At 50.4% G+C, this 26,236-nt stretch overlaps 1 protein-coding gene across 4 annotated transcripts in view; it reads right to left on the reverse strand.

Annotated features, from left to right (window-relative positions):
- The window catches only part of CHD9 (chromodomain helicase DNA binding protein 9), a 365,799-nt gene that overhangs the window by 106,002 nt on the left and 233,561 nt on the right, over positions 1-26,236 (reverse strand). For all 4 annotated transcript variants that reach the window (XM_075325725.1, XM_075325724.1, XM_075325727.1 and 1 more), the window contains 9 exons: positions 25,207-25,350; positions 18,168-18,423; positions 16,603-16,813; positions 14,505-14,700; positions 12,406-12,573; positions 9,695-9,874; positions 9,455-9,565; positions 7,440-7,636; positions 128-327 (listed from right to left, as the gene is read on the reverse strand). In XM_075325725.1, the coding sequence (XP_075181840.1) occupies positions 128-327; positions 7,440-7,636; positions 9,455-9,565; positions 9,695-9,874; positions 12,406-12,573; positions 14,505-14,700; positions 16,603-16,813; positions 18,168-18,423; positions 25,207-25,350 (1,663 nt within the window). The remainder of the gene's footprint in view (positions 1-127; positions 328-7,439; positions 7,637-9,454; positions 9,566-9,694; positions 9,875-12,405; positions 12,574-14,504; positions 14,701-16,602; positions 16,814-18,167; positions 18,424-25,206; positions 25,351-26,236) is intronic.

Genomic DNA, 26,236 nt, shown 5'->3' on the forward strand with positions numbered 1-26,236 from the left:
ATATTCCAAGAACTTATCAAAGATTTGAATGATTAACCTGGGACTTAATACAAATAGGATTACGTCATGGAAAAGGTTTCTTTTATCTTCTCTGTATCAGTATAGCAAATAGAAAGGTGTGACGTACCAAGATGGTTTTGCAGCTCCCGCGTGCGCCCGTCTTCGGTAGGAGTGATGAGGTCCCAGACGAAGCTCTTGATCTTCTCATCTCCTCTGTAGTGCACCAGGCAGTAGGCCAGCAATGCTCGGCAGATTATCTCCACATCCTGCTCATTAAGCTGCCTCTTGAATCGGCCATGTGATAATATGTCTCGCCACCTTCCCCACCTAGAAAGGACCACCAACAGTACAAGTCTACAGTATTAGTAAATTCCATTTTCCTTTGCTCCCCCAAGAAATGTAATCTGACTGCACAATGAGGCAGGAGCTGTGTGCAACTGTATCTTGGACACTTTGGGGAGATCGTTGGGAGTCTCAGTACTTGGACCCCCACTGATCTACTTGCAATTAAGAGAATGACAACATATAAAAAAAGAGAATTTTGTTTACTTACCGTAAATTCTTTTTCTTATAGTTCCGACATGGGAGACCCAGACCATGGGTGTTTAGCTTCTGCCTCCGGAGGACACACAAAGTACTACAGTCAAACGTGTAGCTCCTCCCTCCGGGCTTATATACACCCCCTGGATGACAATCTAACCAGTTCAGTGCAAAAGCTGAAGGAGGACATCCACCCATAAGTAGAGATAGAGTAAAACTCGGCAAAACCGGAACCTCTGTCTACAACAACAGCCAGTGAAAACACACGGAACAAAAACTGCCAACAGGCAACAGGGAGGGTGCTGGGTCTCCCATGTCGGAACTATAAGAAAAAGAATTTACGGTAAGTAAACAAAATTCTCTTTTTCTTCATCGTTCCTTATGGGAGACCCAGACCATGGGACGTTCCAAAGCAGTCCATGGGTGGGAAATAAACCAAACTGAGAAGTAGGCAAAACCTAACTTCACAAATGGGCAACAGCCGCCTGAAGGATGCGTCTGCCCAAGCTCGCATCTGCCGAAGCATGAGCATGCACTTGGTAGTGCTTCGAAAAAGTGTGCAGACTGGACCAAGTGGCAGCCTGACAAACCTGCTGAGCCGTAGCCTGGTGCCTGAAAGCCCAGGAGGCACCGACAGCTCTGGTCGAGTGCGCCTTAATCCCTGGCGGAGGGGGCACCTGAGAACACTGGTAGGCATCGGCGATAGCCGACCTAATCCAACGAGCTAGGGTCAGTTTAGAAGCAGAGAGACCCTTGCGCTGACCCGCGGTTAGCACAAAAAGTGAGGTGCACCGCCTAAAAACGGCGGTGCGTGACACATAGATTCGGAGCGCCCGCACCAAATCCAAGGAGTGCAACGCCTTCTCAAAGCGATGCACCGGGGCCGGACAAAGAGAGGGCAATGAAATGTCCTGGTTAAGGTGGAAAGAAGACACCACCTTAGGGAGAAAGTCCGGAGTCGGACGAAGAACCACCTTGTCTTGGTGAAACACCAAAAAGGGGGATTCCGAAGAGAGCGCAGCCAAATCAGAAACTCTCCTGAGAGAAGTTATGGCTACTAGAAAAACAACTTTCTGTGAAAGTCTAAACAAGGGAACCTCCCTAAGAGGCTCAAAGGGGGGTTTCTGTAAGGCCGTGAGGACCAAATTAAGGTCCCAGGGATCCAAAGGCCGCCGGTAAGGAGGAATGATGTGAGCTGCGCCCTGCATGAAGGTGCGCACCTGAGCCAGTCGGGCGATACGCCGCTGGAATACTACCGACAGAGCCGACACCTGTCCCTTGAGGGAATTGAGGGACAGTCCTAGCTGTAGACCAGACTGTAGAAAAGACAGGATGGTCGGCAAGGAGAACGGCCAAGGAGCATGGTCGGAAGAGCGACACCAGGACAGGAAGATCCTCCAAGTCCTGTGATAAATCTTGGCCGAAGAAGACTTCCGAGCCTGAGTCATAGTGGAGATGACCTCAGAGGGAATGCCTGAAGCCGTCAGGATCCAGGACTCAAGAGCCACACCGTCAATCTGAGAGCCGCAGAATTCTGGCGGAAAAACGGACCTTGAGAGAGAAGGTCTCGGCGGTCCGGGAGATGCCACGGCACCTCTACGGACAGGCGGAGCAGGTCTGGGTACCAAGCTCGCCTGGGCCAGTCCGGAGCAATGATTATGACCCGACGGCCCTCCATTCTGATCTTGCGCAGAACCCTGGGCAAGAGAGCCAGAGGGGGAAACACGTAGGCCAGACGGAACTGGGACCAATCCTGAACCAGCGCGTCCGCTGCGAAGGCCTGAGGATCGTGGGAGCGAGCCACGTAAACCGGAACCTTGTTGTTGTGCCGGGATGCCATTAGATCCACTTCCGGAGTACCCCACTTGCGGCAGATTGACCTGAACACTGCCGGGTGCAGGGCCCACTCGCCGCTGTCCACGGTTTGACGGCTGAGATAATCGGCCTCCCAGTTTTCTACGCCTGGGATGTGGACTGCTAATATGGTGGACTCGGAGGATTCGTTGAACCTCCAACATCGCCAGGCGGCTGCGAGTTCCGCCCTGGTGATTGATGTAGGCAACTGCCGTCGCGTTGTCCGACTGGACTCGAATGTGCCTGCCCGCCAACAGGTGGTGCAAGGCTAGGAGAGCTAGAAACACAGCTCTGATTTCCAGAACATTGATCGGGAGGGCTGATTCGGATGGAGTCCAAGTGCCCTGTGCTCGGTGATGGAGAAAAACTGCTCCCCAACCGGAGAGGCTGGCATCCGTGGTGAGAATCACCCAGGACGGAGTCAGAAAGGAGCGTCCCTGTGACAGAGAGGGGCTGAAGCCACCACTGAAGAGAGCTCCTGGTCTGTGGCGACAGAGCCACTAGCTTGTGCAGGGAAGAGGTCCGCTTGTCCCAACAGCGGAGAATGTCCAGCTGCAGGGGACGCAGATGGAACTGGGCAAAGGGAACCGCTTCCATTGACGCCACCATCTGACCCAGCACCTGCATGAGGTGCCTGATGGAATGACGGCGGTGCCTCAGCAGAGAGCGCACCACTAGCTGAAGGGACTGCTGTTTGACTAAGGGCAACTTCACAAGTGCCGGGAGAGTCTCGAATTGCATCCCTAGGTACAGAAGTCCCTGGGTCGGGGTCAGAGTGGACTTGGGCAGGTTGACAAGCCACCCGAACTGAACAAGCGTGGCGAGAGTGAGCAAGACACTCCGCTGGCAGTCTGCCCTGGATGAGGCCTTGACTAGAAGGTCGTCCAGGTAGGGGATTACTGCCAACCCCTGAAGATGCAGGACCGCAACCACTGCTGCCATAACCTTGGTGAAAACACGAGGGGCCGTGGCTAACCCGAAGGGGAGAGCCACGAATTGGAAATGTTCCTCTCCGATTGCAAAGCGGAGCCAATGTTGGTGTGAAACCGCGATAGGCACGTGCAGATAGGCATCTCTGATGTCGATGGATGCCAGAAACTCTCCTTGGGCCATTGATGCAATGACCGATCTCAGAGATTCCATGCGAAAACGCCGCACCTGAACATGCTTGTTGAGAAGCTTGAGATCCAGGATGGGCCGGAAGGAACCGTCCTTCTTGGGGACTAGAAAGAGGTTTGAGTAGAAACCTCTGAACCGTTCCCGAGCGGGAACCGGAACAATAACACCGTTGGCCTGCAGGGATGCCACGGCCTGAGAGAAGGCGGTGGCTTTGGAGCAGGGGGGGGTGGACAGAAAAAATCTGTTTGGCGGGCTGGAAGAAAATTCTATCCTGTAGCCGTGGGAGATGATATCCCGCACCCACTGATCGGAGACGTGTTGAAACCACACGTCGCCAAAGTGGGAGAGCCTGCCACCGACCGAGGACGTTGCTGGCGCAGCCAGATAGTCAAGAGGGGGCTGCCTTAGTGGCAGCGGCTCCTCCGGACTTCTGAGGACGCGGCTTCACGCGCCAGATGGGTTTACGATCCTTGGCTGCGGTAGTGGACGAGGCTGAGGGCTTAGAGGATGACCAGTTAGAGGAACGAAAGGAACGAAACCTCGATTGGTTCCTGCCCTGGACAGGTCTCTTGGCTTTAGCTTGTGGCAAGGAAGTACTCTTCCTGCCAGTAGCTTCCTTAATAATTTCATCCAGTTGTTCACCGAACAGCCGGGACCCAGCAAAGGGGAGCCCAGCAAGGTACTTCTTAGAAGAAGCGTCTGCTTTCCACTCTCGAAGCCACAAGATCCTGCGGATCGCGAGAGAGTTAGCGGAGGCCACCGCCGTGCGGTGAGAAGCCTCCAGAATGGCAGACATGGCGTAGGATGAAAAAGCCGAAGCCTGAGAAGTTAAGGCCTCCATCTCAGGCATAGAGTCCCTGGTGAGGGAATGTATCTCCGCCAGAGAGGCAGAAACTGCCTTAAGAGCCCACACTGCCGCAAAAGACGGGGAGAAGGAGGCTCCTGCCGCCTCATATACAGACTTGGCCAGAAGGTCAACCTGGCGGTCAGTGGGATCCTTAAGAGAGGTGCCATCGGCCACCGCTACGACTGTGCGGGCTGAGATTCTAGACACTGGAGGGTCTACCTTTGGGGACTGAGCCCACTCCTTCACCACATCAGGTGGAAAGGGAAAACGGTCATCAGAACTACGCTTTGGAAAGCATTTGTCAGGACAGGCCCTGGGTTTGGTGACAGTGGCCTGAAAACTGGAGTGGTTAAAAAACGTACTCCGAGCTTTCTTAGGTGAGGCAAACTGATGTATCTCTACCAGAGAGGCTTGTTCCTCTGACACTGGTGGATTGAGGTTCAGAACGGAGTTAATGGACGCAATCAAGTCACTAACATCCGCATCATCCTCAGACAAGGCAATGGGGTACCTAGAGCTAGCGTCTGAACCCACAGTAAAAGTATCCTCCTCGCCCTGCACCTCGGCCCGTGAATCAGAGCCGTGGGACGAGGAAGGAGAAGGGTCCCTACGTCTCCGTTTAGGAGGACGGGGTCCTAGAACATGCTCTGAGGGCTCTGCAGAGCTCGGAGCAGCAGAGGCGCCCTGAGAAGGGGGCTGATGCATGGTCAGCAGTGTCCGGGACAGTTGTCCCATAGAGTCGGCAAAAGACTGGGAAATAGCTCTGGAAAAAGATGCTACCCAAGCCGGGGGATCAGTCACCGGGGCTGGAGCGGCCGGAGGAACCCCTGAGGAGGCTCCAGGCTGAGGGACCACCATATTAGAGCAGGCATCACAATGTGGGTATGTGCTTGGCTCTGGCAGAATGAGCTTACATGCAGTGCATATAGCGTACAGCTTTGCAGCCTTGCTCCTAGTGACAGACATGCTGCTGAGGTGGAGGCTCTGCAGCAAGAATACACTCCTGTAGAATGCCCTGAGAGTGTATAATAAAAAGCCCACAACCAGAGGTTGTGGCTTACCAGACCGCTCTATGTGTGCCCTCCGGATTCCACAGCTCGGACCCCCAGTGAAGCGTCAGCCTTCCTAAAAAGCAGCAGCTGCAGCATCCAGCACCGATCAGTGTGAGAACGCTGAGAAAATGGCGCTGGAAGGAGGAGGGGGGCGGGGAGTAGCCCAAGAGCGGGAAACCGGAGGGCCAAGGAGAGATACAGGGGAGGGAACATCTCCTCAGAGAGGAGTGTCCTCCCCTCTGCTGGCCGGCCGGTGGGCGGCGCCACGCTATGCCTCTGCATGAATGACATGCAGGGAAGCTGAAACCGAAACTAGGCCCAAACTGAAGCCGGGGCCTAGATTTTAACATGCGGCCGACGAGCAGGCACCCCCGGCGCGGTTCTCCGGAAAAACCCCGAGAACCGGCCGGAATTACAGTAAAAGACAAAAAACATACTCTCCCCTCAATAAAAGTACCCGGGACCCCTGAAAAACGTCTCAATACTTAGCTTTTGAGACACAGGGCCATGTCCCTGAGGGAAGGTCAAACGCTCCGTCCAGCAGGAACCTGACAGGGCTGCGGATGGAGACCGGTCTCCTGCAAGTAGAGAGGACCGAGACGGCTCCCACTTCAAACCAGAGCCTGAAAAGGATGTTGAAGGAGCGCGGCATGTGAAGGCTCCAGCCTTGTAAAGTCAACCTTAACAGCACCGCCGACACAGTGGGGTGTGAAGGGACATGCCGGGAGTCCAGATTGGACCCGCTTTTCTTCCATATCTTTAAAAACAAAATCTTAAAAATGAAAAATCAGAGAATGCATGTGTGTGTGTGACCTCCTGAAACACAAAGCATTGAACTGGTTAGATTGTCATCCAGGGGGTGTATATAGCCCGGAGGGAGGAGCTAGACGTTTGAGTGTAGTACTTTGTGTGTCCTCCGGAGGCAGAAGCTATACACCCATGGTCTGGGTCTCCCATAAGGAACGATGAAGAAAAAGCAAATGTTTAGTTTTTAAAAAAAATCTGCCTGCAGGTTCATGTAGCCATAACCCAAGTCAATCAACCCAAGAGTCTACAGGGCGACTGGCACTAGCTTCTCTCTGGTAGACTGGATTAACAGGTTTCTCTTTAGCCGGGGCCGCATGGGGACTACTGCGATCCTCAAATGACACTCTGCTCACGCTGGCAGCACAGCAGGAGCCAAGGGTCATTGCGACTGAGGTCAGATCATGCGATCGGACCACAGCTGCGGGGGGGCGAGCCGGCACTGAGGAGGGGAGGGAGGGATTTATCTCCCTCTATCCTCTGTTACCGGCTATTGCCATTCTTGCCCTGCACTTGCATTACACTGGTGTACCGCGAGTGCAGTGCGGTTTCTCTCGCCCCCATAGACTTGGATGGGTGCGAGAAAGAGGATCGCATTGCACCTACAGCATGCTGCGACTGTTTTCTTAGTCCGATTAGGATTGAGAAAATAATCGCTCATGTGTGCTGGCACATAGGCTAATATTGGTCCGAGTGGAATGCGATGTTTTATCGCATTCCACTCGCTCCGATTTTCATGCCGTGTGTCTTAGGCCTTTATTTATAAATAGGAAGGAACCTGTCAAACAGAATTGGGCTGGAAGAAGTCATAGGACACCACCCGTGGGAGGCTTCTACACAAGGCTCAGGTTTCAAGCTGTGCTTTTCCACCGTCTCAATGCTTTATCCCAGTTTGGGGTTGATGCTGCCTGTGGTTCGGGCAGCACGATGCTGTTGACAGGTTCTCTGTAAGTAATATTAATCTGTGGTTATATATTATTACTGCTTAGTACATAGAAAGCAAAGAAGGGGCAATTACCTATTCTGAATATGCGCATCTATTATTTCTATTAACGTGCCTGAATCGTGGCCAAATCCCAATTGTAGAGAGGTATCCGCTTGGACACCAATATTTGTAGCTCTAGGATACAATCTACTAAACCTTGAGCCAATGAAGCTTGATCCAATGATCATTATGACAATACATATTCCTATAATGTGAAGCTTTTCTATCAATTTCTTACCCGTAAACCAAAAGGTTTTTCTCCACTCGGAAGCACTCAGTTCTGCCATATCCATTTAAGCGATCATATGGTCTTCGCAGCTTGGGCTTGTCATCTCCTTCACTTTCTGCTTCAGAGAGCTCCGCTAGTTCATCCTTGGTAGCGCTAAAGGGCCGGGTTTGTTTGCGGATCCTCGGTGTATCAATGACCAGGCTGTTCTGCAGGTGGACATAAATCAGAGCTGACCTCTTAGACATTTATTATCTACTACATCAATATTAGAAAGTTCTACATTCATGTAGAATAATGAGCCCGATCTCTTCTGTTCACACTGGATAAGTTAAAATATATTATTTATTTGGAAGTAAATGCCCTCGTACATGGACCGAGGAGAACGCTTGTTCCCGTTCACTGGCCTGTGCAAACAGCCATCAACCGGCAAAAGGCCAAGTGCTCCTTCATCAGCTTTTAGAATCTTTTCTGCAGCTTAAAGGGTTTGTCCAAAAAACAAAAAACATTTTAATCTAAACATCTTGGAATAATAAGTTCCACAATTGGAGTGTTAAAAAAAATATTCCTGTACTGAGATAATGTAATATATACTGTATTTTTCGGTTTATAAGACGCACCTGAAATTTAGAGAAAAAAAAATGGGGTCTGTCTTGTAATCCGGTGGTCTCTTAACAGGGGAAGGTGGCAGTGGTGGTGGAGCGGGGTCACAGGAGGCAGGGAGGTGCAGCCGGTGGGTGCCCCAGATGCTGTGAGGTAGGCAACTTCCAGAAACTGTGGGGCGCTGTGCTGGGGCGCTATGTCGTGGGATGTTGTGCTGCAAACGGTGAGACAGGGGCATCTTGAAGATGTCAGTGGTACAGTCTTCTAAGAAATGGTGCCCGGAGTCGGCGCATGCGCAGATTGAGCTATTGGCTCAATGACGAACCGAGATCACATCTGCGCATGCGCCATCTCCGGGCACCATTATCCTTAAGGCCGCTCTGCGAGATCAATGGGCCGCAGTTGCAGATGAGATCTTGAGCCGAGCGCTCCATCTGAGCACGCGCCGACTCCAGGTGCCATTATTTAAAGCCTGCACTGCTGACATCTTCAGGATGCCCCTGCCTTACCGCTTGCAGCCCATGGGTGTCCACAGAGCCCCACAGGCCCCAGCACAGAGCCCCACAGGCGCCAGCACAGAGCCCCAAAGGCGCCAGCACAGAGCCCCAAAGGCGCCAGCACAACGCCCCGGACGCCCCAGCACAACGCCCCGCACGCCCCAGCACAACGCCCCGCACGCCCTAGCACAACGCCCCGCACGCCCCAGCACAACGCCCCGCACGCCCCAGCACAACGCCCCGCACGCCCCAGCACAACGCCCCGCACGCCCCAGCACAACGCCCCGCAGGCCCCAGCACAACGCCCCGCACGCCCCAGCACAACGCCCTGCAGGCCCCAGCACAACGCCCCGCAGGCCCCAGCACAACGCCCCGCAGGCCCCAGCTCAACGTCCCGCAGGCCCCAGTACAGTGCACTGCAGTCACCACCTCCCAGTAAGGTGCATTTGGATTATAAGACAAACCCCTCATTTTCCTCCCAAATTTTTGGGAGGAAAAGTGCGTCTTATAATACAAAAAATACGGTATGTGCTCTTGCTAGGTGCTGTGTAATGGCCGTGTCTGACGGTGCAGAGCTGTGCCAATTCATGGTCGACACATATCACAGCTTGTGGAAGGGGTGAGCATAAGCCTCTTACAAATGAGTATACAGATGAAACAGAAGGTGCTCATAAGTGTTACTTTCTGAGGTAACACATTTCCCTGTCTGTTTTATCACAGGAGTAAGTGTTTTTGCTGTCTTTCTGACCTTTGAGCTCATCGTAAAGTCAGTGACAGGTAAGCAGCCTGAAAGTCAAAAGTTCAAAACATTGTTACCCGTTTGATCATCATGGTATACCGTACCACTTGAGCTGACATTTGCTATATGGTATGGTGATTTCAAGATTATCTGATAAAACCATATACTAGAGAGAAATCCATACTTACTCTGCCACTCACTGAATCTATGTCTATTTCTGCCTTTTTTGCCCATTTCTGCCAGAAGTTCGGGTCATCCAAAGAGATGTCAGTTCTGTTACCGGAAGCTACAAAACTCGCCTGGAAAGAAATCAGATGTTAGCACCTGTGCGCCTAGTGCTGAGGGAGATATTAGCTCCTACATTAATATTACAAAGTTATACGAGGCATGCCCCATGTTATCTAGTACATATGGCATCTATAGCATACCTTGGCAAACGTCGAACCCCTTCCTTCAGACTCTATAGTAATGGTCTTTGTTCTCCTCTGAAGGATTTGGTCGATGTCTTCCTCACAAAACTTTGAGCCTTCATCCTCCTCATCCATGATAGCTCCATATGCGCCCCTCCTGAGCAGGTCTTCTATTTCTTTCTTGGAGAGTTGCTGAATCTGCCAATGCGGGGACATAATCAGACTAGAATAAGTGTGTATGCCTGGGCTGTGTACTCACACATCAATCTACACAGGGTCGGACTGGCACGCCACACTAATGTGAAGGAGGCAGGAGCTGCACCAGACAGGCAGTGCTGCAGGGCCTGTGCTGGGGAAGGCCAACTGGAGGATTCTCCAATTGGCCAGTTGGCAAGCCTGACCCTGAATCTACAAGTTTAAGTTTATTTGGTGCTGTATTTTCTTATCACTTCTATCCGGGCATTATAACTTGTACTAATGTCTGCTCTTCAAGGCACAAAAAAAGAGGATTTGGGGTTCTCACCAATCTTTCTCAGAGCCTTCATTGGGGGTACACAGGTAGCCATGGGTGAATGCTGCTGTCGGTAGGAGGCTGACACTAGGCAATAAAAGTTAGCCCCTCCTCAGCAGGGTTCACCCACAGATACAAAGCCAATCAGGTTTTAGCTTTGTGTGTGTACGAGGCATACATGGGTCTGCCAGAGAGGTTTCTACCTTAGATTTTCCTTGTTGTGTTTTTATTAGTCATTTCCTGGTGTTAATCAGACTCTCAAGGGCCAGGAAGACGAGCTTCCCCCTCCCTGGTGCTCAGTTGCTTTCAAAAGGGTGAACTGCCCTCAGGTGTTTTCCAATAACGGGGAGTTTGACGGAATATTCTCTAAGCAATGGGAGCTCCCAGAGAATCATGTCTAGAGTAGGAAGCGACTGAATATTTTATACCATTTCGGATCTGATCTACTCAGCAAAAGGGCTGAGTCCCTGGTCGTAGCTATCCCTAGCCTCCCGACTGTCCACCAGTACCGTTCACTCTCTGTCAGATTGAGCCTCCTTGAAAGATCATACCGATATGCTCATCAAAGCCATTTCCAATTGCACCTTTGAGGATACAGTTGCCATCCTTTGTCCTGCCTTTGCTTCCACCAGGGTAGCTAAGTCGGTCTCCACCTGCAAAGCTTTTTCATCAAGGAGTCCTCACCGGGGCCTCGTGTAACGAGCTTGCTGAGCTAGCTGACCAAATTGCCCACGCCGGGAAGTATTTACTTGAGGTCTCTTTAGACACGGCTGATTGCTCTGCTTTTGCCACTAGCAACATTGTAGCCATCTGCAGGGTCCTCTGGCTTAAGGCCATGTGCCCACGGGAGCTTTTTGCTGCGGAGTTTGCCGCGGAAAACCTGCAGATTTTTCTGGATTTTCCAGATAAATCCGCAGGTTCTAGCATATACAGGCACTCCCCATGTTACCCTATGGGACATGGGGAGTGTCTGTGTCCACGCTGCGGAAAGTGCGGCTGCGGAATCTCCTGCGGAGATCCCTCAGCCGCACCTAACTACATGTCAATTATTCATGCGGATTTACTTGCGGAGATCCCGGCCCTCCGCTATGGAGATAGAGGCCGGGACGTCTGCAGGTAAATCGCATGAAAGTCCGCATGTTTCCCGCAGCTATTCCACTGGAAACTCGCAGCTAAAAATAGCTGCGGACGCCGGCGGGCAACTGCGGGAAACATGCGCTCGTTCCTGCGGATACATCCGTAGGTACGAGCGCCCGTGGGCACATGGCCTAAGGCTTGGAACACAGAAGCAGCATCCAAAAAGTCTCTCACTGGCATTCCTTTCCAGGGTTCTAGTCTCTTTGGTACTAAGCTAGACCAACTCATCACTGACGCCACTGGTGGTAAGAGCACCTCTCTTCCCCAGCTCAAATCCAAACCTTACACACCCAGGAAAGGCCCTGTCAGGTTTCGCTCCTTCGTGAAGTTTTTGTCCTCTGGGACCTCCTCCTGATGAGACCAGTCCCCAGGCAATCAGGAAAGAAGATGGTCTTCTAGGCACTTCTTACACTGGAAACACTTTTCTGGGTGCTCTCATTCATTACAGAATTATTCAATTGAACTCGTCATTGGAAAACACCTGAGGAGGACGTTTCACCTTTTTGAAGGAGATTGAGCGCCCCCAAGGGTGAGACTCGTCTTCCTTGAACTTGAGAGTCTGATTAACCGCAGGAAATCATTAATAAAAACACAATTAGGAAAACCTATGGTATAACCTGGTCTGAGAAAAGACCCATGTCTGCCTCCTACTGACACTAAACTAAAAACTGAGTAGCTTTGTGCCAGTTGGTGGGTGTACCCTGCTGAGGAGGGGCTAACCTTTTTTGCCAAGTGTCAGCTTACTAGAGACAGCAGCATTCACCCCTGGGTACCTGTGTCCCGTAATAAAGCGATAGAGAAATAACAACAAATTCTCCAACTTTGCTTATAACTAATCAAAGGAAGACCCAGAAGTGCAGGCAGGAAAGGAGATTTGCAGGTTTCCTGCCCAGCGCCCACATATTACTAACCGGGCCAATGGACAAGACTTCTGCAAATTGATTCTGCCACCTCTATAATATATCTTAACTAATTGAGAATTAAAAATAAAATAAAAAACAAAGGGTTTTGGTTAGCAGCCGCAAACCACCATTTCTGGGGACTGGATCGTTTCAGTAGAGATACAGACAGTGTTTCTCACCCCTCCAACACTGTTTTCTCTCCCGCTCATGCTCTGGAGGACAGCTTTGTCTAAACCCAACTTCAGGCTCGCTCGGTCAAACATCTCCCTTTCATAGGAGTTTCTTGTAATTAATCGATAGACCTTCACAGCTTTGTTCTGACCAATTCTGTGACATCGGGCTTGAGCCTTTAAGAGAAAGAAATGACAGGCAAAATTAAATCCTTGGAGGCACTCATGTTTTTTCTTCCACTTCATCCAAGAGCCATAACAATTTGTTGTTTTTTTATGATGTTCACTGTGATGGTGGAATATGAGGGGGTTGTGTATCATGTTGTGGAGGTTCGTATTTTAGGCATGGTTCACTGTCCATTCTGTGTATTGCTTGTGTGTACATTGTATTGTCTGTAGGTAATCACCTCCTGTAGTGTTTTTGTCCCCAAGTCTGGGGGAGGGGGGCCTGGGATCCACCTAAACTCTCTGTTTACCTGAAGAATTGGTCAGCCAGGCTGGGAAGGAGAAGAGAGAAGGATTGATCCTCTGGGGGGAGAAGCTGCAGCTGCAAGCAGTACCCCAGAGAGCCGTTGAGAAACCCCCATTTGCCTGGAAAAGGACTGCTGGAGGAGTGTGACTCATCCCCGGGAAATTTATCCCATTACTGGACTACTTTACAGTCTGTGTGGTGGATTATTTGATGATCATTCTGTATTGCATGGAATAAATATGCTTTGGATGGTTCATCCATCTCTCGCTCTGTTGATTGTGTGATATCGGACAAGGACCCCATGACACTCACTATATATATGCACATACATGCACACACACAATTATATATATTTTTTAATTAAGGTTTTTTTTTATTGAAGTTTTACATCTAAGATCCGAACATACACATACCAAAGGAAAACATCACACAAAATGTCACAACATCCAATTACATATCAATTGAACAGAGAGAAAACGCAATTACATTCCAACCAATACCAAACAGAAAAGTAATTACATTTTATACGAGTAATTATAAATGACCAATTATATATTTTTGATACTTTTTCCATTTTTTTTTATTAGGGAGTGTAATCCTACTAATACAATACTGTGTTCTTTAGTGGGCCACTGGCCGGCCACCATTGTAGCAACATTGGCACTCTGTGATTTTTTCATAGATGCCACTGTCATGGTTAGATGATTGACAGCAGCATCTAAAAAGTAAAACTGTTACAATCGGAGCTAGCCAACATCTAAATAATGGTTTTAAAAGGGAACCTGTCACCAAATTTTCCTATCTCATCTGAGACCAGTACAATGTAGGGCCAGAGACCCTAATACCAGTTATGTATCACTTGCTGGGGTCATTGCTGTCATTTTGATAAAATCACTATTTTATTTGCTGCACATCTAGCAGTTCTCTAAAAGCTGAGCTCTGTATAACGCCACCCACACCACTGATTGGCAGCTACCTGGCTATGAACAGTGTACACAGAAAGCTGTGAATGGTGGGGTGGCATGATACAGCACTCCTGAATATGGAGGACTAACTGGCAGTAGCCCCTAGTGATAATTTCCTGCTCATAAAACTGTGCTTTTATCAATACTACAGTAAGCATTAAATAAAGTGACACAATGCTGGAATCAGTCCTCTATATGCATGAACTTTCTTTAACCCCACCCCATCACTGATTGGCAGATTTCTGTGCACACTGCATAGGCAGAAAACTGCCAATCAGTGGTGTAGGTAAGGTTATACAGAGCTCGGCATTCAGGGAACTACAAGATTTTATCAAAACTGCAGCAAGCAGCCCAGTAAGTGACCCATTCCTGGAATCGAGGTCTTTGCACCTAAATTATACTGCATGGGTTGGCAAAAACTTGGTGACAGATTCCGTTAACTAATAATGACTTCAGCAATGTATTTTTTCGCCAAATGGCATGAAAACAGTCACACAAAGGATCCACACAAACACCAATTTGGAACAAGTAAATGAAAAATAATGGTAGTTGTGTGTTTTGTGTTTCTGAAGGTGAGCAGTATCCTCTATGGATACCATATTGCCAATGTTGGCTCCCAATAGTTGACAAATGACAAGGATCCTTTCAGTAAGGCCACGTCAGCCACTAACCTGGAGGTCATTCTGTGGATTCCAGTCAGAGTCAAATATGATGCAGGTGTCAGCGGCAGTCAAATTTATCCCCAGACCTCCTGCTCGGGTGCAAAGGAGGAACACAAAGCGATCAGAATCTGGTTTACTGAAGCGATCAATGGCTGCCTGCCGCAGATTTCCTCGGACTCGACCATCAATGCGTTCGTAGAGATATCTGAGAAGGATTCAATTATGAGAGAGGAGCAAGAGTACACATCGGTTTTAGGGAGTTTTAAAGGATGTACATCTGAAAACTGAAGTTCAGAGCAACCAATGGTCTCCGAAAATGACGGTAGGCATGTCGTACGTTGTCACCGGCACAGAACGTATCACGATTTACCATATTGCACATACTAAGATATGTGTCATTTATAGAATATTGGGGTATTTCCACAAAAAGTATATTTAACCTACCCACTGAATATGCTAGACTGATGGGAGTTTGACCAACGAGGCCCCCTTTGGCCTCTTTCACACTTCGGTGAAAACCACGCACGTTTTGAGCCTCCATCTGGCAGGTATGTGCCTGCAGGCTGTCTGTTTAAAGGGGTTGTCAACTACAAGGACAACCCCTTCTAATTTCACGTTTCCCCCAGGTAAAATTAAAAAGCGTATACTCACTTCCCGTGGCGGCGCTGTTCCAGCAGTTCTGGTTCTCACGCTTGGGGGAAATATGAAACCAGAAAGGGTTATTCTAGCAGTGGACAACCCTTTAAAGGGAACCTGTCACCAGTTTTTTCCCTATTAAACCAAAAGTATCCCCTTCTGCAGCTCCTGGGCTGCATTCTAGGAAGGTGCACCTTGTTTCTGGCCCCTCTTGCAGACCCCAAAAAGAACTTTATAAAATCTCACCGTTTCCTATGCAAATGACTTGTGTTGGCCAGAAGGGCTGGCTCATTTTCGGCTTGTGTCCTTCCCTCTGGCCTTGCTCGCCGTCCCCCTGTTATGATTTACATGGATGACGACGCCCCCGTCATCGCCCACGGTGCTGGCCAAGTCTCGCGCAGGCGCAGTTCGCTGTGCCCCTATCACGAGCCTGAGCAGAAAGTTTCCCTCGCGAGCGCTGGTGATGTAGTTGCGCAGGCGCGAGATTATGGGCGAGTATGAGGATGACGCTGGTGAGGTCATGCACAGCGCCGACCATAATCTCGCGACTGCGCAAATACATCACCGGCGCTCGCTCAAGAGAAACTTTCTGCGCCTGCGTGAGACTTCGCCAGCATCGTGCACGATAACGGGGGCGGCGTCATCCATGTAAATCATGACAGGGGGACAGCGAACAAGGCCAGAGGGAAGGACACGAGCCGAAAATGAGCCCGCCCCTCTTGCCAACACAAGTCATTTGCATAGGAAACGGTGAGATTTTATAAAGTTCTTTTTGGGGTCTGCAAGGGGGCCAGAAATAATGTGCACCTTCATAGAATGCAGCCCAGGAGCTGCAGAACGGGATACTTTTGGTTTAATAGGGAAAAAACTGGTGACAGGTTCCCTTTAAAGGGTTGTCCACTGCTAGGATAACCCCTTCTGATTTCATATTTCACCCATGTAAAACAAAGAACCTTATATTCACCTCCAGTGCTGTTGCTCGCGTTCTTGAGGCTCACGTAAGCCCCGAGTCTAATCACTGCCGTCTTCTGTCTCCCCGCCTTCGGACGCAGGAGCACTCAACAGGACGTGATCAGCAGCCGCAGCAATCACTTCCCGTTGATTAACTCACTGGTCCGAAGTTGGGGAGACAGAAGACTGCAGTGATTGAATGCTCGTGTGAAGTCATAACCTTACATGAGTCCCGGAAGCGTGAGAACCAGAACCGCTGGAACAGCGCAGCCACGGGAGGTGAGTATGCGCTTTTTAATTTTACCTGGGGAAAACGTGAAATTTGAAGGGGTTGTCCTAGTAGTTGACAACCCCTTTAAACAGACAGCCTGCAGGCACATACCTGCCAGATGGAGGCCGATACAACACACTGTTTTTTGAATGAGGAAATAAGTAAAAAGCTCCTGACGTGTACTGTAGGCTAAGGGCACAGCCCAAGCAATGCAGAATTTATGGGAACATGTCAACTACATGCACTCACCTCTTGTGCATAAGATAGTCCTCTAATATGTCCAAACAACGCACCATCTGAGAGAAAATGAGCACCTTGTGGCCTCCAGCTTTCATTTTAGGCAGTAGCTTATCAATGAGCACCAACTTCCCAGCAGACTGGATCATGGCCTGGAGGTAGAAATCCACAGCCATTGGGTTGTGCGTCTCTCTGAACTCTCCGAGGATCTTCTCTTCGGCTCCTGGAAAATCATTTACGCAGAGGCTAATTCTACATCTAACGATGTCTCTTAACCATCAGATTACGAGATTTTCTCTATATCATATTGATAGATGCAATGGCAACATACAAAGCACTGCCAGATGTATTTTCCTATAGGTAATGTGAATTAATAAAACAATGGGAAACTGGCAGGCAATTCATGCTGCCCAAACCACAGGCTGCATGAATTAAAGCCTGGCTGCACGATGGAAGCAAAGTACGTATTTATCTGAAACGCTGTAGCACTAAACCTCCAGCAAGGGGATGATAGGGAGAAATATCACTAAGTCAAACCCCGGCTGACCTCTCCCTTCTCTGCTTTAACTGACTGACAGCTCTTAGGAGACACCTGTCAATCACCTGGACCGATGTGGGGAGAATCCAGCCAGGGGTGGCTCCGGACTAGTGTTCTTTCTCCGCATGGTCGGAGGCTGGGAGCTCCCTTCCTCTCACAGACTCCTAAGGGGTACTTTGCACACTACGACATCGCAGCTGCGATGTCGGTGGGGTCAAATCGAAAGTGACGCACATCCGGCGTCGTTGTCGATATCGGAGTATGTGAATCCTTTTTAATACGATTAACGAGCGCAAAAGTGTCGAAATTGTATGATCGGTGTAGTGTCGGGCATTTCCATAATGTTGCTGCAGCGACAGGTACGATGTTGTTCCTCGTTCCTGCGGCAGCACACATCGCTGTGTATGAAGCCGCGGGAGCGAAGAATATCGCCTTACCCGCGTCCCGCGAGGAAGGAAAGAGGTGAGCGGGATGTTTGCGTCCCGCTCATCTCCGCTTCTATTGGCCGCCTGCCGTGTGACGTCGCTGTGACGCCGCACAACCCGCCCCCTTAGGAAGGAAGCGGTTCGCCGGCCAGAGCGACGTCGCAGGGCAGGTAAGTGCATGTGAAGCTGCCGTAGCGATAATGTTCGCTACGGCAGCTATCACAAGATATCGCAGCTGCGACGGGGGCGGGGACTATCGCGCTCGGCATCGCAGCATCGGCTTGCGATGTCGAAGTGTTCAAAGTACCCCTAAATGTTGCGATTGATATCAAGTGCGGCACTTACGGTGGGCTAAACAGCAGGGGCGGTGTAGGCATCCCTCCTGGCTGTGAGAGTGGGGTCCCAGCTGCCATGTAAGCCAAGCTCCCGGCAGTGATATCACATACACAGTTCTTGTACCCCGCATGATCGCCATGATGTATCCATACGTCATAGGTCGGGAGCCTCTTCCCAACCATGACGTATAGGTACTACATAGGTAGGTAAAGGGCTAAAAGAAAAAATAGAACAAAAAACACACTGGTTGCATCCATAGTGATGAGGTTGTGTGTTACCTTTGATGAGATACGGATGGTTACAGCACTTGCGTAGCTCCATCATTGTGTTTACTAGGTTGGGGACGTTTGCTTGGCCGGCCCCTTTAGATAAAAAGGCAAAATTCTTTTCCAAGATGGCTCTGTAGTATTTCTTCTGGATGTTGGTCAGTTCTACTTCTATGATAGTTTCCTCCTTAGGGGCTAGTTTTTTTTCCACGTCTTCTTTGAGCCTTCGTAGCATCATTGGCTTAAGAATAGCCTGCAGTTTTTGGACCTGAATTAAAAGAAACAGAGATACATGCAAGGAACTTTCAAAAAATGCCCAAAAATATATAATTTCTCTGTCCAAAAGTCACATTTTGGAAGTGCTGTATTCCTTTTTCCACTATTTTCCTATTTTCTGGCTGTGCTACACCAGCAGGTCTGGCACCCATCCATCACGATCCCGATGTGCTTGCAGATATCCTCAGTGTAATCAGCTTCTCTTTTTCTTGTTTTGCTTAATATAACCATACTGGTTCTGCACCGTGCCCCAGATTACATAACTAGGCAAAGCATATGCATGACCTTGGAGTGTCTAGCCGTGTATAAAGCAGAAAGCTGCCAATCAGTGATGGGGGTGGGGTTATAAACAGCTCTTGAATATGGGGGACTACTTGACAACAGGTTTACTAGGTCTCTTGTGATTATTTCCTGCTGATAAAGAAGGGAATTTTGTTTACTTACCGTAAATTCCTTTTCTTCTAGCTCCAATTGGGAGACCCAGACAATTGGGTGTATAGGCTATGCCTCCGGAGGCCGCACAAAGTATTACACTAAAAGTGTAAAGCCCCTCCCCTTCTGCCTATAGACCCCCCGTGCTCCCACGGGCTCCTCAGTTTTGGTGCAAAAGCAAGAAGGAGGAAAAAAAAATTATAAACTGGTTTAAAGTAAATTCAATCCGAAGGAATATCGGAGAACTGAAACCATTCAACATGAACAACATGTGTACACAAAAAAACAGGGGCGGGTGCTGGGTCTCCCAATTGGAGCTAGAAGAAAAGGAATTTACGGTAAGTAAACAAAATTCCCTTCTTCTTTGTCGCTCCATTGGGAGACCCAGACAATTGGGACGTCCAAAAGCAGTCCCTGGGTGGGTAAAATAATACCTCGTAATAGAGCCGTAAAACGGCCCCTTCCTACAGGTGGGCAACCGCCGCCTGAAGGACTCGTCTACCTAGGCTGGCATCCGCCGAAGCATAGGTATGCACCTGATAGTGTTTCGTGAAAGTGTGCAGGCTCGACCAGGTAGCCGCCTGACACACCTGCTGAGCCGTAGCCTGGTGCCTCAAAGCCCAGGACGCGCCCACGGCTCTGGTAGAATGGGCCTACAGCCCTGAGGGAACCGGAAGCCCAGCAGAACGGTAAGCTTCGAGAATTGGCTCCTTGATCCACCGAGCCAGGGTTGATTTGGAAGCCTGTGACCCTTTACGCTGGCCAGCGACAAGGACAAAGAGTGCATCCGAGTGGCGCAGGGGCGCCGTACGAGAAATGTAGAGTCTGAGTGCTCTCACCAGATCTAACAAGTGCAAATCCTTTTCACATTGGTGAACTGGATGAGGACAAAAAGAGGGTAAGGAGATATCCTGATTGAGATGAAAGGGGGATACCACCTTGGGGAGAAATTCCGGAACCGGACGCAGAACCACCTTGTCCTGGTGAAACACCAGGAAAGGGGCCTTGCACGACAATGCTGCTAGCTCAGACACTCTCCGAAGAGAAGTGACTGCTACTAGGAAAACCACTTTCTGCGAAAGGCGTGAGAGAGAAATATCCCTCATTGGCTCGAATGGTGGTTTCTGAAGAACCATCAGCACCCTGTTCAGATCCCAGGGTTCTAACGGCCGCTTGTAAGGAGGAACGATGTGACAAACCCCCTGCAGGAACGTGCGTACCTGTGGAAGTCTGGCTAGGCGCTTCTGGAAAAACACAGAGAGCGCTGAGACTTGTCCCTTAAGGGAGCCGAGCGACAAACCCTTTTCCAGTCCAGATTGAAGGAAGGACAGAAAAGTGGGCAAGGCAAAAGGCCAGGGAGAAAAACCCTGAGCAGAGCACCATGACAGGAAAATTTTCCACGTCCTGTGGTAGATCTTGGCGGACGTTGGTTTCCTAGCCTGTCTCATAGTGGCAATGACCTCTTGAGATAATCCTGAAGACACTAGGATCCAGGACTCAATGGCCACACAGTCAGGTTGAGGGCCGCAGAATTCAGATGGAAAAACGGCCCTTGAGACAGCAAGTCTGGTCGGTCTGGTAGTGCCCACGGTTGGCCGACCGTGAGATGCCACAGATCCGGGTACCACGACCTCCTCGGCCAGTCTGGAGCGACGAGGATGACGCGGCGGCAGTCGGCCCTGATCTTGCGTAACACTCTGGGCAACAGTGCCAGCGGAGGAAACACATAAGGGAGCTGAAACTGCGACCAATCCTGAACTAAGGCGTCTGCCGCCATAGCTCTGGGATCTTGAGACCGTGCCATGAACGTCGGTACCTTGTTGTTGTGCCGGGACACCATGAGGTCGACGTCCGGCACCCCCCAGCGGCAACAGATCTCCTGAAACACGTCCGGGTGAAGGGACCATTCCCCTGCGTCCATGCCCTGGCGACTGAGATAATCTGCTTCCCAGTTTTTCACGCCTGGGATGTGAACTGCAGAGATGGTGGAAGCCGTGGCTTCCACCCACATCAAAATCCGCCGGACTTCCTGGAAGGCTTGCCGACTGCGTGTGCCACCTTGGTGGTTGATGTATGCCACCGCTGTGGAATTGTCCGACTGAATTCGGATCTGCTTGCCTTCCAGCCACTGCTGGAACGCCATCAGGGCAAGGTACACTGCCCGTATTTCCAGAACATTGATCTGAAGTGAGGACTCTTGCTGGGTCCACGTACCCTGAGCCCTGTGGTGGAGAAAAACCGCTCCCCACCCTGACAGACTCGCGTCCGTCGTGACCACCTCCCAGGATGGGGGCAGGAAGGATTTCCCCTTCGATAATGAAGTGGGAAGAAGCCACCACCGAAGGGAAGCTTTGGTCGCCTGAGAGAGAGAGACGTTCCTGTCGAGGGACGTCGGCTTCCTGTCCCATTTGCGTAGGATGTCCCATTGAAGAGGACGCAGGTGAAACTGCGCGAAAGGGACTGCCTCCATTGCTGCCACCATCTTCCCCCGGAAGTGCATGAGGCGCCTCAAGGGGTGTGCCTGACCTTGAAGGAGAGATTGTACCCCTTTCTGTAGTGAACGCTGCTTGATCAGCGGAAGCTTCACTATCGCTGAGAGGGTATGAAACTCCATGCCAAGATATGTCAGCGATTGGGCCGGTGTCAGATTTGACTTTGGAAAATTGATGAGCCACCCGAAACTCTGGAGAGTCTCCAGAGTAGCGTCGAGGCTGTGTTGGCATGCCTCTTGAGAGGGTGCCTTGATCAGCAGATCGTCTAAGTAAGGGATCACCGAGTGACCCTGAGAGTGGAGGACCGCTACTACAGTAGCCATAACCTTGGTGAAAACCCGTGGGGCTGTTGCCAGGCCGAACGGCAGTGCCACGAACTGCAGGTGTTCGTCTCCTATGGCGAAGCGCAAGAAGCGCTGGTGCTCTGGAGCAATCGGTACGTGGAGATAAGCATCTTTGATATCGATCGATGCAAGGAAATCTCCTTGGGACATTGAGGCGATGACGGAGCGGAGGGATTCCATCCGGAACCGCCTGGTCTTTACGTGTTTGTTGAGCAGTTTCAGGTCCAGGACAGGACGGAAAGACCCGTCCTTCTTTGGGACCACAAACAGGTTGGAGTAAAAACCGTGACCCTGTTGCTGAAGAGGAACAGGGACCACCACTCCTTCTGCCTTCAGAGTGCTCAGCGCCTGCAGAAGGGCCACGGCTCGCTCGGGAGGCGGGGATGACCTGAAGAATCGAGTCGGGGGACGAGAGGTGAACTCTATCTTGTAACCGTGAGACAGAATGTCTCTCACCCAACGGTCTTTTACCCGTGGCAGCCAGGTGTCGCAAAAGCGGGAGAGCCTGCCACCGACCGAGGATGCGGATTGAGGAGGCCGAAAGTCATGAGGAAGCCGCTTTGGTAGCGGCACCTCCGGTGGTCTTTTTAGGACGTGACTTAGACCGCCATGAATCAGAGTTCTTTTGATCTTTCTGAGGCCTTTTGGACGAGGAGAATTGGGACCTGCCCGCGCCCCGAAAGGACCGAAACCTCGACTGCCCCCTCCTCTGTTGGGGTATGTTCGGTTTGGGCTGGGGTAAGGATGTATCCTTTCCCTTGGATTGTTTGATGATTTCATCCAAACGCTCGCCAAACAATCGGTCGCCAGAAATTGGCAAACTGGTTAAGCGCTTTTTGGAAGCAGAATCTGCCTTCCATTCCCGTAGCCACAAGGCCCTGCGGAGTACCACCGAATTGGCGGATGCAACCGCCGTACGGCTCGCAGAGTCCAGGACAGCATTAATAGCGTAAGACGCAAATGCCGACGTCTGAGCGGTTATGGACGCCACCTGCGGCGCGGAAGTGCGTGTGGCTGCGTCAATTTGCGCTTGACCTGCTGATATAGCTTGTAGCGCCCATACGGCTGCGAATGCTGGGGCAAAAGAAGCGCCGATAGCTTCATAGATGGATTTCAACCAGAGCTCCATCTGCCTGTCAGTGGCATCTTTGAGTGAAGCCCCATCTTCCACTGCAAGTATGGATCTAGCCGCCAGTCTGGAGATTGGAGGATCCACCTTGGGACACTGAGTCCAACCTTTGACCACGTCAGGGGGAAAGGGATAACGTGTATCCTTAAGGCACTTAGAAAAACGCTTATCTGGACAATCATGGTGATTCTGGACTGCCTCTCTGAAATCAGAGTGGTCCAGAAACATACTCGGTGTACGCTTGGGAAACCTGAAACGGAATTTCTCCTGCTGAGAAGCTGACTCCTCCACCGGAGGAGCTGAGGGAGAAATATCCAACATTTGATTGATGGACGCAATAAGATCGTTCACTATGGCGTCCCCGTCCGGAGTATTTAGATTGAGAGCGGCCTCAGGATCAGAATCCTGATCAGCTGTCTCCGCGTCATCAACCAGAGATTCCCCCCGCTGAGACCCTGAACAATATGATGATGTCGAGGGAATTTCCAAGCGAGCTCGCTTAATCGGTCTGGGGCTGGGGTCCGTGTCAGAGCCCCCAGCCTGGGATCTATGAGATACCCCGGGGGGACATTGTTGGTCCAACTGAGGGGGGCCAGGGAACAATGATTCAACAGTGTCCCTGTGCTGAGATACCGGTCTGGACTGCAAGGCTTCTAGTATCTTAGCCATAGTTTCAGAGAGTTTATCCGTAAAGACTGCAAACTCCGTCCCTGTCACCTGGATAGTGTCAGCAGGTGGCTCCCCCTGGGCCCCTCTTAGCAGAGGCTCCGGCTGAGTAAGTGCAGCGGGGGCCGAGCAGAGCACACAATGAGGGTCAGTGGAACCTGCCGGTAGCGGCGTCATACATGCGGCGCAGGCAGCATAGTAAGCCTGTGTTTTGGCACCCCTGCCTTTTGTGGGTGCCATGCTATTGTCTACCCTGAGCAACACAATAGGGTATATAGCCAGAATCAACTGTGCACCATACAGTGTAAAGTATATACCATAAACATATAATTTATAATTACACTTCTGCACAATGGGGCTAGCACCACAGGTGCTGCTTACCACCCGCTTAAAGCGGTTGTGAGGCCACCAGAATCCCAGCCTGGGTCTCCCAGAATTTGTCCCCCTCTGCAGCGTCCGAGGAGCTGACAGGAATGGCTGCCGGCGTCCTGAGGAGAGGAGGGAGCCGTGGGCGTGACCCAGAAAGTGCGGGAACTGGTGCCCCACTGTGCACAGTGAGGGGGATGGAGTATGCAAAGCATGCTCCAGCCCTCATTGCTGCTCGTCTGTACAGCGTCCCGCCCTTCCCCTGCCTGTCAGGGCTGGAGGCGGGAGGAAAAAAGACTAGGCCGCAAAAGCCGGGGACTCGAGTAATAAGCGCGGCCGCCGTATAAGCGCGGCCGGCGCGGAAGTCCCCGGCGCACTACAAGTCCCAGCCGCGCCGCAGTGTTAACCATGGCAGCGGCGGTCAGCGCGGTAGTCCCCATACACAAACACACTCAGCGACGCTGAGTGTGTAATGGCACATTTAACCCGGTCAGCGCCGCGGTCCCCGGTGCACTAGCACACCCAGCAATGCTGGAGTGTTGCTGTGCGCGGTCCCCACGGGGACACAGAGTACCTCCAAGTAGCAGGGCCATGTCCCTGAACGATACCCGGCTCCTATCCAGCAGGCTCCTCTGGAGTTGTGGATGAAGCACGGTCTCAGTGCCTGGAGACCGATAGGATCCCACTTCACCCAGAGCCCTAAGGGGGATGGGGAAGGAAAACAGCATGTGGGCTCCAGCCTCCGTACCCGCAATGGATACCTCAACCTTAACAACACCGCCGACAAGAGTGGGGTGAGAAGGGAGCATGCTGGGGGCCCTATATGGGCCCACTTTTCTTCCATCCGACATAGTCAGCAGCTGCTGCTGACCAATCTGTGGAGCTGTGCGTGCATGTCTGCCTCCTTCGCACAAAGCATGAAAACTGAGGAGCCCGTGGGAGCACGGGGGGTGTATAGGCAGAAGGGGAGGGGCTTTACACTTTTAGTGTAATACTTTGTGCGGCCTCCGGAGGCATAGCCTATACACCCAATTGTCTGGGTCTCCCAATGGAGCGACAAAGAAACTGTGATTTAAATCAAAACTACAGCAAACAGCCTAGTAAGTGACACATTGCTGGAATCCGGGTCTCTACCTCTACATTTTAGTTATCAAAAACCTGCCGACAGATTCCATTTAAACCCCTCAGGCACAGTTGCTACTGATGACAACTATTACGCTGACAATACTTAACCCTTTACATACAGTTGAGTTGGCTTCACCTCCCCCAGTTTCAGTCATGATTGTTAAGCACAGCGCCCTTTTAGCATTTAGGTTACCCAGGACAGTAACATGTGAGCTTAGTACCTGCTCCTCGGTCTTCAGGTCTCCAAACTCTTGCATGAACGTAGACTCCGAGGGAAAGCGCAGCGGCTCCAGGAAATGTAAGAGGCTGAACAGCTCCTCCACCGTGTTCTGCAGGGGCGTTCCTGTTAGAAGCACCTTGTGCTCCTGTGGGGTGGAGAACATTAGGATGAGACCTCTATAGAAAAGCTACACTCTAGGTGTGACCAATGTGGTAGGGAAAAATCTTAGATTTGAGAATATATTTAATAATAATAATAATAATAATAATAATAATAATGATAATAATAATATAGATTTTATTAAAAGGGTTATTCCCATCTCCAAGATCCCATCCCAATATGTCCAAGGTGTAATAATAATAATATTGGTAAATACCTCCAATTAGAAATATAGTATAGTTTTCCTGATATAGCCATGTCTCTTACCTCATGTGCAGGATATTGCAGCTTAGGTATCCATGATTACAACCACAAGCAACTAACTACTTGTAATTGTCCCTATATGAGTGGACGTAACCAAGGATACCTAAGCTGCAATACCCTGCACATGAGCTAAGAGACATGGCTATATCAGGAGAACTATACTACATTTCTAATTGGAGGTATTTGCTAATATTATTATTATTACACCTATATATTGAGATAGGATTTTGGAGATGGAAATAACCCTTTAATGTAATTTGACAATGTCAGAGCAGAGTATAGCGCTATCACGGAGTCGCACATTTCTCAGCCATCCGCAGTTTGTTTCACACTCTTTGTGATCATCTGCCAAACTTGTGTTTATAATGGAAAATGTCAGTACCCCGCATGCCAAACAAATTAGAGGTGTAAACAGGGTTATATATAGTATTGATGTGGGCAGAGACGAGTGAACACAGCCAATTATAAAACCAGGACAAATTGAATCCACCGGGCCTGATGTGTTAGGATCCACAGCCCCATTAAAAGGGCTGTTCACCTTTGGGGGAGATTATTGTTTTCTTACTTAAATGCATATAGTTATGACTAAAAATCTGTTTTGCAGTTGA

This window comes from Anomaloglossus baeobatrachus, chromosome 10 (assembly GCF_048569485.1).
Source record: "Anomaloglossus baeobatrachus isolate aAnoBae1 chromosome 10, aAnoBae1.hap1, whole genome shotgun sequence".
NCBI lineage: Eukaryota > Metazoa > Chordata > Amphibia > Anura > Aromobatidae > Anomaloglossus > Anomaloglossus baeobatrachus.